General features: G+C 42.4%; 1 protein-coding gene across 1 annotated transcript in view; it reads left to right on the top strand.

Moving 5' to 3' along the window:
* Positions 1–13,516, top strand: part of prima1 (proline rich membrane anchor 1) — a gene marked incomplete at both ends in the record, with an annotated part of 55,426 nt that overhangs the window by 17,123 nt on the left and 24,787 nt on the right. Inside the window, one exon of the mRNA XM_080860365.1 lies at positions 1,388–1,535. Within this exon, the coding sequence (XP_080716491.1) occupies positions 1,388–1,535 (148 nt within the window). The remainder of the gene's footprint in view (positions 1–1,387; positions 1,536–13,516) is intronic.

Genomic DNA, 13,516 nt, shown 5'->3' with positions numbered 1-13,516 from the left:
AGGACTGGATTAAGTTCTTAAAAATAAACGAGTCGTATGCAACCCACGCGTCTTTTTCTGTGAGGTGGGCTTCGAGAAGAGCGAAGAAGGGATGTTGGTCCGAAACAAATTTCCGTTCATCTTCGGGTTTTGGCACTTCGTGTTCAGCCAGTTATTTTTGACATCATTTCCCCTTGTATTTCAGGTATGTATTTTCATTGTGATAAAAGCTGTCAAAATTATTAAATTGTAACACATTTTTAAAGTTGCTCGGTACAAGCATCACATTCCGGGACTTAACAATAGCAAATAGAACATCCAAGCTCAGAGAGCTCCATGAGTTCAGCATACTTTAACATACTTGTAACCTGTGATTGTAACCTATATGAAGGAGATGTCAGCATTGTCGTCAGTCTCACATCTTCCTGAGGTCTCGAAGTAACATGTCTTATGTTACATGTATAACATTTATAATATAATATGTCTATAAACAGCCATTTGCTATATAGTCATTTTGGCTACATAAATACACTACATAGTGAACATAAATAAAAAGCCTAGCTGTTAGCTGACAACACAACACATGAGGTGTGTATTTTTGACTTGATGCAATCGTCCTTAGCAAACAAAACTGAAAATCTGTGGAAATCATAATCCATTAATTTAATCAACCATACATGTGTGATGTGTAAATACCACTAAGTGTTGTTTTATTGGCTTGTATTACTTTTAAACTGAAGTGATATGATCATGTGTTGGTGAGTAAACAGAGAGTGTCAGTGTTAAGCATTTTGCCACGCTTGGCGCTGGGAGAGAGGTAGCAGTGTCAGGGATCAGGGATTGCCCTGTGCTTCTCGCCAACCATTTAGAGGCGTGTGGTGGGTACCACAGCATGCGTAGGCACTAGAACGGCAAGAAACAGAGGAGAGACCTCAGCCTCCTCAGCCCCCACAGCCTCTTAGCCTTCACCAGTGGGAGGGAACAACTCATGCACTAGAGTGCAGAGAGAGAGAGGGAGAGGGAGAGGGAGAGATAGAGTGTGAGAGACAAGCAGAGGCAGAAACACAGAGAGAAATGAAGTGAAAGAGAGACTGGAAGAGAGAAAGGGAGTGATAAAGCTACGTTGTGCGTGTGTGTGTGAGTGGAACAAAGAGTGAGAGTAGGAAAATAATGGAAAAGGAGTTGGACAAAGTGTAAGAGAAAATAGTGCATTGAAGAAATAGGATACGCAAAAAAGTTAAATAAACCAGACATCATTTGACGGTGAAAGTGAGATTGACAGTAAGGGAGAGGTGGAGAGAGAGCTGGAGGGAAACAGTAACATTGCATTTCATGTCCTCCTCCTGTGCTAACATGCTCTTCGTGTCTCAGTCTTTTTTTCTGCCCTTCTTTCTCGTCCTCTCTACAGCTTGCTCTGGGAGAGCCACAGAGGTCATGCTCTCGGACTGTAACCGACACAGTGGGCACCAAGTGCCAGCTGGCGTGTCAGTGTAGGCCCTACCCTCCTCTGCCACCCCCGCCCCCACCACCTCCGCCCCCCAGAATCATGTTCCCTGGTAAGTGCCACTCCTTCAACCAGGGATATGGTTACGTCACCCGGAGAGGCTTGGTGAAAGATGGAAAGAGAGAGAGAGAAAAATCACCATTATTATAACGCTATCTGTTATAAACAGATGTGGCCGGGTTGAAATACATTGACTCAAGCGCAGCTAGCGCAGCTAGCGCAGCTTGAAAGCAAATCTAGTCTGAAAAACCTTCATGAACACGGTGTGCAGGGGCCTTATAATTACACCCATATTTGCATTTTTTGTTCAGTGGAATTCTGGGGGAAAAAATGCATTTAGAAGCTCTCTCTCTCCACATGGTATCTGAAGAGGGCTGCTTTTGGGGATGAACCCATGAGTGGCTATGCTAATTTCACCAACTGATATTTTTGGTGTTTATGAGCAGAGTACAGTAAGTCCATTACCCTTCTTTATATTCCTGTCTGTGGCGTGAAAAAAGACAAAAAAAAAGTCTTTGTGGTCTTTGCTCCGGGCTAATCTGGTTTTTGAGCATTGCGATGCAATCAGTACCCAGCAGTACCCAGCTGTCCTAAAGAAGCCACAGCATGGGACGGCTGCCTGCTGGGAGTCTCATCACTTTAGCAGGAAAACAACACAGAAAAAATGCCCGCCAACCTCACTTTTTGTCTGTGTATCACGCCTTCAAAGGTGATTGTCTCCATCAACAATGCAGCAGTTTTAGGCTAAACTGGTGAGGCTTGCCACTGAATAAGATGCTTTGCAAGAGCGTTTTTAAATTCTTTAAGGTGAAGGTAACATACAGTGTATAGCACGCTTTTATTTCCAGAAAGCACACACCGGAGTCTGATGTTATCCTGCTACTCCGTCCGCCTAGCTAGTGCGCTGAAATTTGTTTTCCATTTTTGACATGGTTCCAGGAAGTTCCAGCCTCCTCTAGGGTGCCAGGCTACTGACTAATAAATTGCCTTTCTGGACCAAGACCATTTTCATTTGCTTCTAACTGTCCTCTCCTTGAATTATATCTGCGGCCATAAAGTATGTGGCTGTTGCTGTTGACACCAAGCTCAATCCAGTTTATTACTTGAAGTTTATGTTTTAAATCTGTCATCGGGATCTCCACAGAGCTATGTTTGTGGGGGAGTGCTTGATCAATAAATTCTGAGCATGGGGAAGGTGGTGTAATCAATCCGCTGCAACCCTCTTTTGGATCAATCATTTTAGGCGTCTGCTTGAAGGGCACAATTTATCTAGTGCGAGGGACAAACTCTGTCTAATTTATCGATATTATTCATTGGACAGAATTACATCCAAATATATTCAAACCGGTCGAAAATATCTTTACCGCCCTCAAGATGAATTTGACATGTGGTGTACCATTTTACACTAATTCAAGGGACCACTGGTTGATGAACTGTAGATAGGATTCCTATCATTTGTTTTATGCGGTCTCAGCACATTTTGGTCATTTTGAAATATTTACGTAATGTACTTAAAGCTGGCTTTGTGTCACGGGAAATGGATGATACATAATGTAACCCAAGTGGGCTGTGCTTTAGATTTCATTGTGCTGTGCTCTGAACACCTAGAACAAGATGGGTATTTGCACTGCTCTCATGCCAGTTAAAGTGCTGTGGATTTTACTGCAGGGCTTTTGATAAGCAGCCTGTTAAAAGAGTCTGTGTGCCTTTGCCTTTTGGGCAGAAAATCCACCTTTGCTTTAGGTGATTGGAAATATTCATGAGGAACTTGTACATCATTAGAACTCCTACACCTGTACTTATCAAGGGTGTGATAAATGGTATAACCGAGATGTTCTGCGGGGAGGATAGCACTCTATAATAGATACAGCCTTTTTATCAGGAAAGGAGGTTACCTAGGCAGATTACATTAAATCATACTGCCCTGTCCCTTAAAAAAGATTAAGGCAGAAGTTTGCTTCAGCTGCAGGGAGCTCTGACATCCAAAGGCTCCCAGTGGTACTCAGGTTGGAGAAAATGTGCCTTGTCATGTGTAGTGCGGAGCTGAGGCCTCAAGAGTGACTGCTCTGCCTCGGGTGACTAAACCAGTCTCAGATTTGACAACATTGAGGGGAAAATAACATGAAGATAAGGGCTGCAACAACAGTGGACCCCACATTTCTGTCCACAACACCTCATCTAAACCTGCCTGAAGGAGGTCACCACAAGTCGAAGCTACAAGAGCAATACATGATAGGGAAGTGACTGACATGTGTATTACAACCATGTCTACAAGTCTCTGAAATGTGCCCAGAATGTCACTGACGGAGTGCTTGTGTTTTATCGCCTGATCAGTTAGTTGTCTATTTTTAGCCTAACTGCTGAGGTCGTAGATTAGGGGAAGTAGATTACACAGAATTGCTCCTGGGCTCTTGTGGAAGATCTGGCTGTTTTAAGCCCAAAAAAGGGAATGTAGGACTGACTACACACATGGCTAACTCAGTTAGCAACAAGGAGGTGTTGCCAGTTGTATGAGCCTGGGAAACCCTGCAGGCTTGAAGCATTATCATGGTGCATTGGGATATATTACTGAGAGACAACTTTAACAAATTGATCATGGTCAGTTATGTATTTGGCCAAGTTCTATTTATAGACTGAGATGCCTGTACGTCTTCTGATTTATTGAGTATGTTTGAGTAACCTTTCTTAGCTGTTGCTTCAGGTTGTAGATATATCTTGTCTTCAGACTGTGCAGTTCTAGTATTATGCTGATATGACATTTTCGGTGAAATATAGAAGCATAGTTCAGTTATATTTGTTTAAGAAATTAGATTGTACTGCCAGTTCTCATCACATTTAGACCCCTTTGATTAATTCCACCAAAGATCATCTGTGCAAATCTCAAATAATCAAGAAAGAAATGTGTGTTTACAATGATATGATGATCTGAGCCTCATGCTCCTTTTTTAAGTGTCAGCCTCCTCCCCCAAGACTTGTCGTCTTGACACCCCCCCACCCTCCGCCCCCGCCTTCTGTCAGTGTCAGGAGGAAAATACCCAAGACAGGCCTGCCCAACTAACCATAAGCCTGTTGTTTCCCCCTTGTGAGAGCTTTCATATGCCTCTTCGTGCCAATGCATTGAGTGAGGAGATAAATGAAGTATAGTTCCACTGTGGAATTACTACTGAATAAAAAAGCACCTCATATCAGATAAACCTGCAGTGTTTTGAAGTGTAGTTCAAGGTCTAGAGATATTACTCGGATCCTTAAGACATTGTTTTTTTAAACAGATTATGCAACATTTGAAACCTGACCATTTCAGAAGTTTGTGTGTGGCGAGGAATAAGAATCGCTCACTTCTTACTCACCACTATTATTTGGATCTCGTGTATTTTTCTCACGGTTGCCTGATCTAATGATTATGATGGCTAAATGCCTTCTGCCATCGGACTTGAGGGTTGTTGAGTATAGGACACTATGGTATCACCTGTGGCAGGCAGTGTGAAAAACTGACAAGTCAAAGCCTCACTTTAAACGGTAGATGACATCACATGCTCAAAGCTGTTTTGGTGCTCTGTGCAAAATACTTCAGACCTCTCAAGTTAATGCCGCTGAACACCCCATAGAGCTCTAGTGGGCTTGTGATGCTGCTGCAGCACATTATGAAGATTCTTTATTTATGCTCTGCTCTCCTGGAGCTGAACCCAATCAATTAAGATGCTAGCAAGCCCAAGGTCATATGTTCAGTGGCCAAGGTCATAGGTTCAGTGCCTATGGTACACAAACACAGTCGTATGCTTTAACAATATTGCAGCTCTGGAGAAAAAGCATTGGCAGGATAATCAAATGTTATGTAATCCAAAGTGTTATGAAAGGAGGTTACACATTACAGGGAATATGCCTAACTCGTTATTGCTCTGGAGACACGGGGTAGATTTCATTCAGAATGCAGAGACACCACCCAGCAAGAAGGAATCAAAATGTACGAATCAAAATATCCTTTTAATGCACAGAAGTACTGAAGGGTTTATAGAAGGGGTTGTACAAAGGCTGTTTGGATCAGTGGAAGAAATCATTCTTATAATACACAATTTTCTTCTTTATACAGCTCATCATATTGTACAGTTTATTGAATGGAAAAATCTCTTTTTACTGCTGGTACTGTGGAGAAGAGTCAGTGTTGCAGATGGTCCTGGGATCTCTTTGCCCCGTTTGCAGCAGGGAAGGGTTTCTCTGGGCTTTGAGTATGGGCATTATAAACAATAGTTATTCCTCTGCCAAATTCCAGACATCCCTCATTCATTATATTTGTATTATTCCACACCTTGGTTGAATCCTATTGTGACGTGTTCTTCAGAATATAAATTCATTTTTATATATTTGCACACCTATGATGCAGTCCAAGCCTTTTTTTTTTTTTTTACTGTAAACTTGCATATGAATTTGCCAAGTTTGTTGCGTTGTGACAGTTACAAATGAATTCGTGGACTGATGGAAGTATAAAGAGTAGCAACATGTTAGTTGAAATAGTTTACTGTTACACTACATTTACGCTAATGACGGGGTCAGGGTGGGGTTACTCCTGTGTATGACGAGTCTCGATCAGCCAATTAAAATGAGACTCAAGCTCATGGGCGGGGCTTGAGGATGGTGCGCTGCCTATTCTATGATGTTGATGTGTGCCACATGGTCGTAGATACATCAGCATCAGTCTGGCAAGGTTCAGGCCATTTTCAAACCATAACATTTATTTTGTCAATATGAACATCAGCATTGATGTGTTTCATCGCAGTTCAGTCATATCATAGTTATGTATTGATGTAGATTACAGCTTAAAAACAGCCAGTGTGAACAATCAAAACATGGAAATGATATTAGCAATTTAACAAAACGCAGCTGTGTCAGCTGTGCCATAAGCAGGAAAATAGACTTCACAGATTTCGTGTAGCAGAAAATGCGGCACTTCAAGCTGCAACTCCGCTTCCTGTCACGGTTGCATTACTACCTCAAACATGCATTATGTTCAGCTAACCCAAATGCTGTGTCATCATTATCCCATACTTAAGCTTTTGGTCTTAATAAGGTTATTTTCAAAAGACAGTAACAGTGGAGTGCAAACAGATAGTGAGATCTGACTGGGGGTACTGAACCCGTAATACTGAAGTTGCTAGCACCATTTTTCCCCGAGTGGCTCTATAGGAGCAGGCTCATGTGTAGCGGGAGTTAATACTGAATTCGCTAGCACCATTTTCCCCGAGTGGCTCTATAGGAACAAGCTCATGTGTAGCGGGAGTTAATACTGAAGTCGCTAGCACCATTTTCCCCGAGTGGCTCTATAGGAACAAGCTCATGTGTAGCGGGAGTTAATACTGAAGTCGCTAGCACCATTTTCCCCGAGTGTGTAGCGGGAGCTGCCAGTTAACAAATGGGGTTCCCTGAGCTTTACCCGCCCCCCCAGCCCCCCCCCTCTGGCTCAGAATTGGCCGCCATTCTGGAAGGATCTCCTGGGGACTCCGTCCATCCTCCTTGCTCTGATTTACTGGGAGTCTGTTCTGCTGACGGGATGCAGATCGATCCCCTTGCACTCCTGGAGGACATCAGTAATAGAAGCGCATTAGCAGATTGACCATTATTGGCTGGGAGCCGTGGCCCCCAAGATGGCGTCAGGAAGTGGACAGACAGCAGGTGAAGTTGGACCCGTAGAACTGAGGGGGGCCTGGGGCTTAGCAGGAGGGGGTCCATAAAACAGCCTGCTTTAAGGAGCTATTCGGTCATCACATGCCCTCCATGATGGAGACTTAATTACACTGGGACCTATCAGAAATACTGGGATGCTAGATGATGCTGTGGGTGACTATACAATGAGGGGCGACAGTGGTACAGGATGTAGAGAAGTCGTTTAGTAATCAGAAGGTTGATTCCCTGTCAAAGCGTCCTTCAGCAAGACACTGGACCCCTAATTGCTCCTGGTGTGCAGTGTGCCATCAGTGTAAAATGTGTATACATCCTTGTAAGTCGCTTTGGAGAAAAGCGTCTGCTAAATGACAAAATATAAATGTAAATGAAACGTAAATATAATCAAAACAAGCATTATGACTAGCATTAAAAATGATGCACAAAGCTATTTCTTATCAGTACTGCTGTGAACCGTTCGTCTCTATGTAGGTATCTATCGACTTGCTTATCTCGCGTGTTTGGAAATCTGAGCCGTAAAGGCTCGCCACAGCTCGTCTCCTCTCCGAGATTCCTCTTCATTGTACATCTGGGTGAAGACTACGTTGTATTCCCTGCTTGCATGCCCTACATTCTCCTACACGTTGTTGTAAAGATTTATAGTAGGTTGACTCAGCGCTCACAGTCACAGCTACAGTAAATAAAAACCCGCTGATATCAGCCTCCCCTCAGACTCAGGACAATGCTGATTTATTGCAAAGCCTGGAATTGGGCACTTGCTTTTAGAGTAGAGGATGCATGAGGAGGGAAAAGGATTTTCTCGCCCTCCACAGATGCCTGAGCAACACACTGCAACCCCACTAAAAGCCTTGCCGTCTGTCGCGGATGTTTTTGTTCAGTGCCCAAAAGTATGTGTGTGTGTCTGTGTGTCCCCCTTTGGGGAGGGAACATGACCAGTGAGAAAGGGGATCTGCTTTTAAGAGTGCCCGTCTACTGTGGTCAGCCAAAACCACAAAAAACATTAATGGCTTTTCTCTTCTTCAGTACACATGACATTTTATGTTTGCTTAAATACACAGCATTTGAATTCATTTGGGCTGGCCCACATCTAGTGCCTTGCAGATGCTGGGGAGACTCTGGCCACTGCTGTCTGTCTGCCCTGGCATGAAACCATTTAACTTCACTCAGAGAAGGGGATTGGGCCATTGGCCTTGTGCCATCAATCATCCAAACTTCTTCACACCGGCAGATCATATTCCTGTAAATTAATTCCACACTGCTGAAGCCTCTGTGTGGTGTGTGTGTGTGTGTGTGTGTGTTTGTATGTGTGTGTGTGTGTGTGTGTCTGTGTGTGTGCAGTTTAGTTTGTGTGTTTTTTTTTTACCATGGATGGGTATACTGTATGCGTATGTGTGTGTGTGTGTATCTCTGTGTGTAAAGGTATGTGCTAATACTCATGAATATGTGTATGGTGTGCAAATATGTATCTCTGTATGCGCATGTGAGTGTGTGTGTGCACTTCCCTGCCTCTCCAGCATGACTAACCGTCACGGTGCTGATGCTGGGGGAGGCAGCGATGCCGCGGGCGTCATGGCGACCTTTGCTCCGCTGCACACTGTTGAGAGCACGGATGAGCCTTCGCCCACGGGCACGGGAACCCACGTCTGCTCTCTCCCCTCCCCTCCAGGGAGCACCCTAACCCACCCACCCACCCCCCCAACTCACCCCGTCCCTATCTCTCCCCATCCCTCCCCCTTCTTGTGGGAAGCGTGACTGTAAAGGGCCCTCCTCTTCTTCATCTGTGTGTGCATGAGTCCTTCCTGAGCCGTCAGAGATCAGGGTCGTTCCTCGTGGGAGCCCAGTTGGGAAAGAAAAAGCTCCTTAGATTCAGAGTTCCTTTCCCTTTTTCCTCTGTTTATGTGTGTTCTTGGTTTATGTTGAAGACAACATCATACTCAGCTCTGACGCTGTGCTAATCGCACCAGTTAAACACCAACAGACTGCCCCCTGTTTACAGTTTTCAGTTTTTTCGTAAGTCTAGCATGCAGTGTGTAGGTTCGGTGCCTGAGATTTAGGCCTGTCATTATTAAATGAATCCCAGATTGCTGTCGGCCATGCTGCCAGATCTATCCCAGATGAAGGCCTGGTCTGTCCCTGTGTCAGATTCTCCTGTTAATATTTAGAACCAAGGTATACCCAAAGATCAGGTGGCTGTGGCTGCTGCCAGAGCCTGTTGTTCGAGAGTCAGCGATGTATCCGAGCTTCAAATTACACCACAGCTGAAGTCACCTTATACCAAGTTGTTTTTTTGACGTCTACACCACTCCACCAGCGTGTCTGCAGACACATGAGTAACTTCTGTCAAGGTGGCAGGGAAGGGCCTCACTCTTGCACCAAAATGCTTTAGGCGCAGTGTTCCAGGTAGATCATTTGAACCTTTTAATGGCTGCATTTTAAATCCTCCTGCTTTGATTTATTGCAGACTATCAATATTTCAATATATTGTGAACTCCTACAATGATGTTGCAGTTCTAATATCGGTATTGGTTTATCCTGTGCATATCTGGACATATTTGAAAAAATATCGTCAGCTGACCTCCCAATAATAAATACACAACACAATAAAATGTTTCTTCTAGATTAGCTCAATAATTACTTGCAATCGTGACCTGATAACCACAAACATTTAAAATGACCAATACTGCTTTTTTTTATAGATAAAACTGATACACAAAGGTTATCATCTATCTTTAGCTTCTTGTCAGCTTTGTAGACGTTTGTATATGTTTGGCTGCAAGCCTGTGTTAAATGGAGAAACATTAATGCTCTCAAGGGAATGCTTCCCACAAGTGATAAACATGCTGCCGAGGTCGAGTGGGGAAAGGTGAATCCCCCCAGAGGCACCTCTCTTGTTTATGCATGAGTATTAGAGGCTACTGGATGAAGGATACATATGAGTATTAGAGGCTACTGGATGAAGGATTATATATGAGTAGTAGAGGCTACTGGATGAAGGGTTATATATGAGTATTAGAGGCTACTGGATGAAGGGTTTTATATGAGTATTAGAGGCTACTAGATGAAGGGTAATATATGAGTATTACAGGCTACTGGATGAAGGGTTATATATGAGTATTAGAGGCTACTGGATGAAGGGTAATATATGAGTATAAGAGGCTACTGGATGAAGGATTATATATGAGTATTAGAGGCTACTGGATGAAGGGTAATATATGAGTATTAGAGGCTACTGGATGAAGGGTAATATATGAGTAGTAGAGGCTACTGGATGAAGGGTTTTATATGAGTAGTAGAGGCTACTGGATGAAGGGTTATATATGAGTAGTAGAGGCTACTGGATGAAGGGTTATATATGAGTAGTAGAGGCTACTGGATGAAGGCTAATATATGAGTATTAGAGGCTACTGGATGAAGGGTAATATATGAGTATAAGAGGCTACTGGATGAAGGGTTATATATGAGTATTAGAGGCTACTGGATGAAGGGTTATATATGAGTATTAGAGGCTCCCTTCACTGTTGGCTCGCAGCTCCCCCGTCCAGCTCAGACATATGCACGAGTCACTTCCAATGAGTGGCTGTTCACACAATTGAGGCAGACAGCTTTTTCGGCTGTGGTTTTTCGCAGGGAGCAGGGAGAGACACGAAACCGTATATATATGAGTAGTAGAGGCTACTGGATGAAGGGTAATATATGAGTAGTAGAGGCTACTGGATGAAGGGTTTTATATGAGTATTAGAGGCTACTGGATGAAAGGTAATATATGAGTATTAGAGGCTACTGGATGAAGGGGTTATATATGAGTATTAGAGGCTACTAGATGAAAGGATACATATGAGTATTAGGGGCTACTGGATGAAGGGTTATATATGAGTATTAGAGGCTACTGGATGAAGGGTTATATTTGAGTATTACAGGCTACTGGATGAAGGGTAATATATGAGTATTAGAGGCTACTGGATGAAGGCTAATATATGAGTATTAGAGGCTACTGGATGAAGGGTAATATATGAGTATTAGAGGCTACTGGATGAAGGCTAATATATGAGTATTAGAGGCTACTGGATGAAGGCTAATATATGAGTATTAGAGGCTACTGGATGAAGGATTATATATGAGTATTAGAGGCTACTGGATGAAGGCTAATATATGAGTATTAGAGGCTACTGGATGAAGGGTAATATATGAGTATTAGAGGCTACTGGATGAAGGGTAATATATGAGTAGTAGAGGCTACTGGATGAAGGGTTATATATGAGTAGTAGAGGCTACTGGATGAAGGCTAATATATGAGTATTAGAGGCTACTGGATGAAGGGTAATATATGAGTATTAGAGGCTACTGGATGAAGGATTATATATGAGTATAAGAGGATACTGGATGAAGGGTAATATACGAGTATTAGAGGCTACTGGATGAAGGCTAATATATGAGTATTAGAGGCTAGTGGATGAAAGGTAATATATGAGTATAAGAGGCTACTGGATGAAGGGGTTATATATGAGTATTAGAGGCTACTAGATGAAAGGATACATATGAGTATTAGAGGCTACTAGATGAAAGGATACATATGAGTATTAGAGGCTACTGGATGAAGGGTAATATATGAGTATTAGAGGCTACTGGATGAAGGGTTATATATGAGTATTAGAGGCTACTGGATGAAGGCTAATATATGAGTATTAGAGGCTACTGGATGAAGGATTATATATGAGTATTAGAGGCTACTGGATGAAGGATTATATATGAGTATAAGAGGCTACTGGACGAAGGATTATATATGAGTATTAGAGGCTACTGGATGAAGGGTAATATATGAGTATTAGAGGCTACTAGATGAAGGGGTTATATATGAGTATTAGAGGCTACTAGATGAAAGGATACATATGAGTATTAGAGGCTACTGGATGAAGGGTAATATATGAGTATTAGAGGCTACTGGATGAAGGGGTTATATATGAGTATTAGAGGCTACTGGATGAAGGGTTATATATGAGTATTAGAGGCTACTAGATGAAAGGATACATATGAGTATTAGAGGCTACTGGATGAGGGGTTATATATGAGTATTAGAGGCTACTGGATGAAGGGTAATATACAAGTATTAGAGGCTACTGGATGAAGGGGTTATATATGAGTATTAGAGGCTACTAGATGAAAGGATACATATGAGTATTAGAGGCTACTGGATGAAGGGTAATATACGAGTATTAGAGGCTACTGGATGAAAGGATACATATGAGTATTAGAGGCTACTGGATGAAGGCTAATATATGAGTATTAGAGGCTACTGGATGAAGGGTTATATATGAGTATTAGAGGCTACTGGATGAAGGGTTATATATGAGTATTAGAGGCTACTGGATGAAGGGTAATATATGAGTATAAGAGGCTACTGGATGAAGGGTTATATATGAGTATTAGAGGCTACTGGATGAAGGGTAATATATGAGTATTAGAGGCTACTGGATGAAGGGGTTATATATGAGTATTAGAGGCTACTAGATGAAAGGATACATATGAGTATTAGAGGCTACTGGATGAAGGGTAATATATGAGTATTAGAGGCTACTGGATGAAGGGTTATATATGAGTATTAGAGGCTACTAGATGAAAGGATACATATGAGTATTAGAGGCTACTGGATGAAGGGTAATATATGAGTATTAGAGGCTACTGGATGAAGGGTTATATATGAGTATTACAGGCTACTGGATGAAGGATTATATATGAGTATTAGAGGCTACTGGATGAAGGATTATATATGAGTATAAGAGGCTACTGGATGAAGGGTTATATATGAGTATTAGAGGCTACTGGATGAAGGCTAATATATGAGTACTAGACGCTACTGGATGAAGGGTTGTTGGTCACTGAATGCAGAGAGGGCTGGTCTTTGTCTGACTGTCCTGGGCACTATCAGGTCCCCTTCTTCATAATCAATTTGGCCAAACCATCTAGAGCCTTCTAACCCAATCAGCCTCTGTGGCAGGTATAAAAATAGCCTAATCTAATAGCCATGGCTTGTTTGCTGCCATCCTGACCTGAGACATATAATGCCTGCTGTTCTCTGAAACACTAAGTCATGTTTCACATGCCCCTGTTCTTTCAGTGTCCTGCTTATATATAGTCTCATGATTTGTTGTTGTTGATCCATGTACGCTGTCAATATTATAGCATACTGTATATCGGTATGATTGCACTAGGTTTTGTAAGTGCTTTACTTTTCTTTATGATTTAGACTGATCTGACCAGGCCTGATGAGGCTAGTTTAATTAGTGCTTACTGTGAAGCTGATTTTACTGATAGACAGTCAGTAAAAGTACTATATACTAAGTACTATATCATATCCAAAGTACT

This window comes from Sprattus sprattus (genome assembly GCF_963457725.1).
Source record: "Sprattus sprattus genome assembly, chromosome: 2".
In the NCBI taxonomy this organism is placed as follows: domain Eukaryota; kingdom Metazoa; phylum Chordata; class Actinopteri; order Clupeiformes; family Clupeidae; genus Sprattus; species Sprattus sprattus.
Note: the sequence above shows the minus strand (reverse complement) of the source record. Positions and strands in the feature narration are given on the sequence as shown.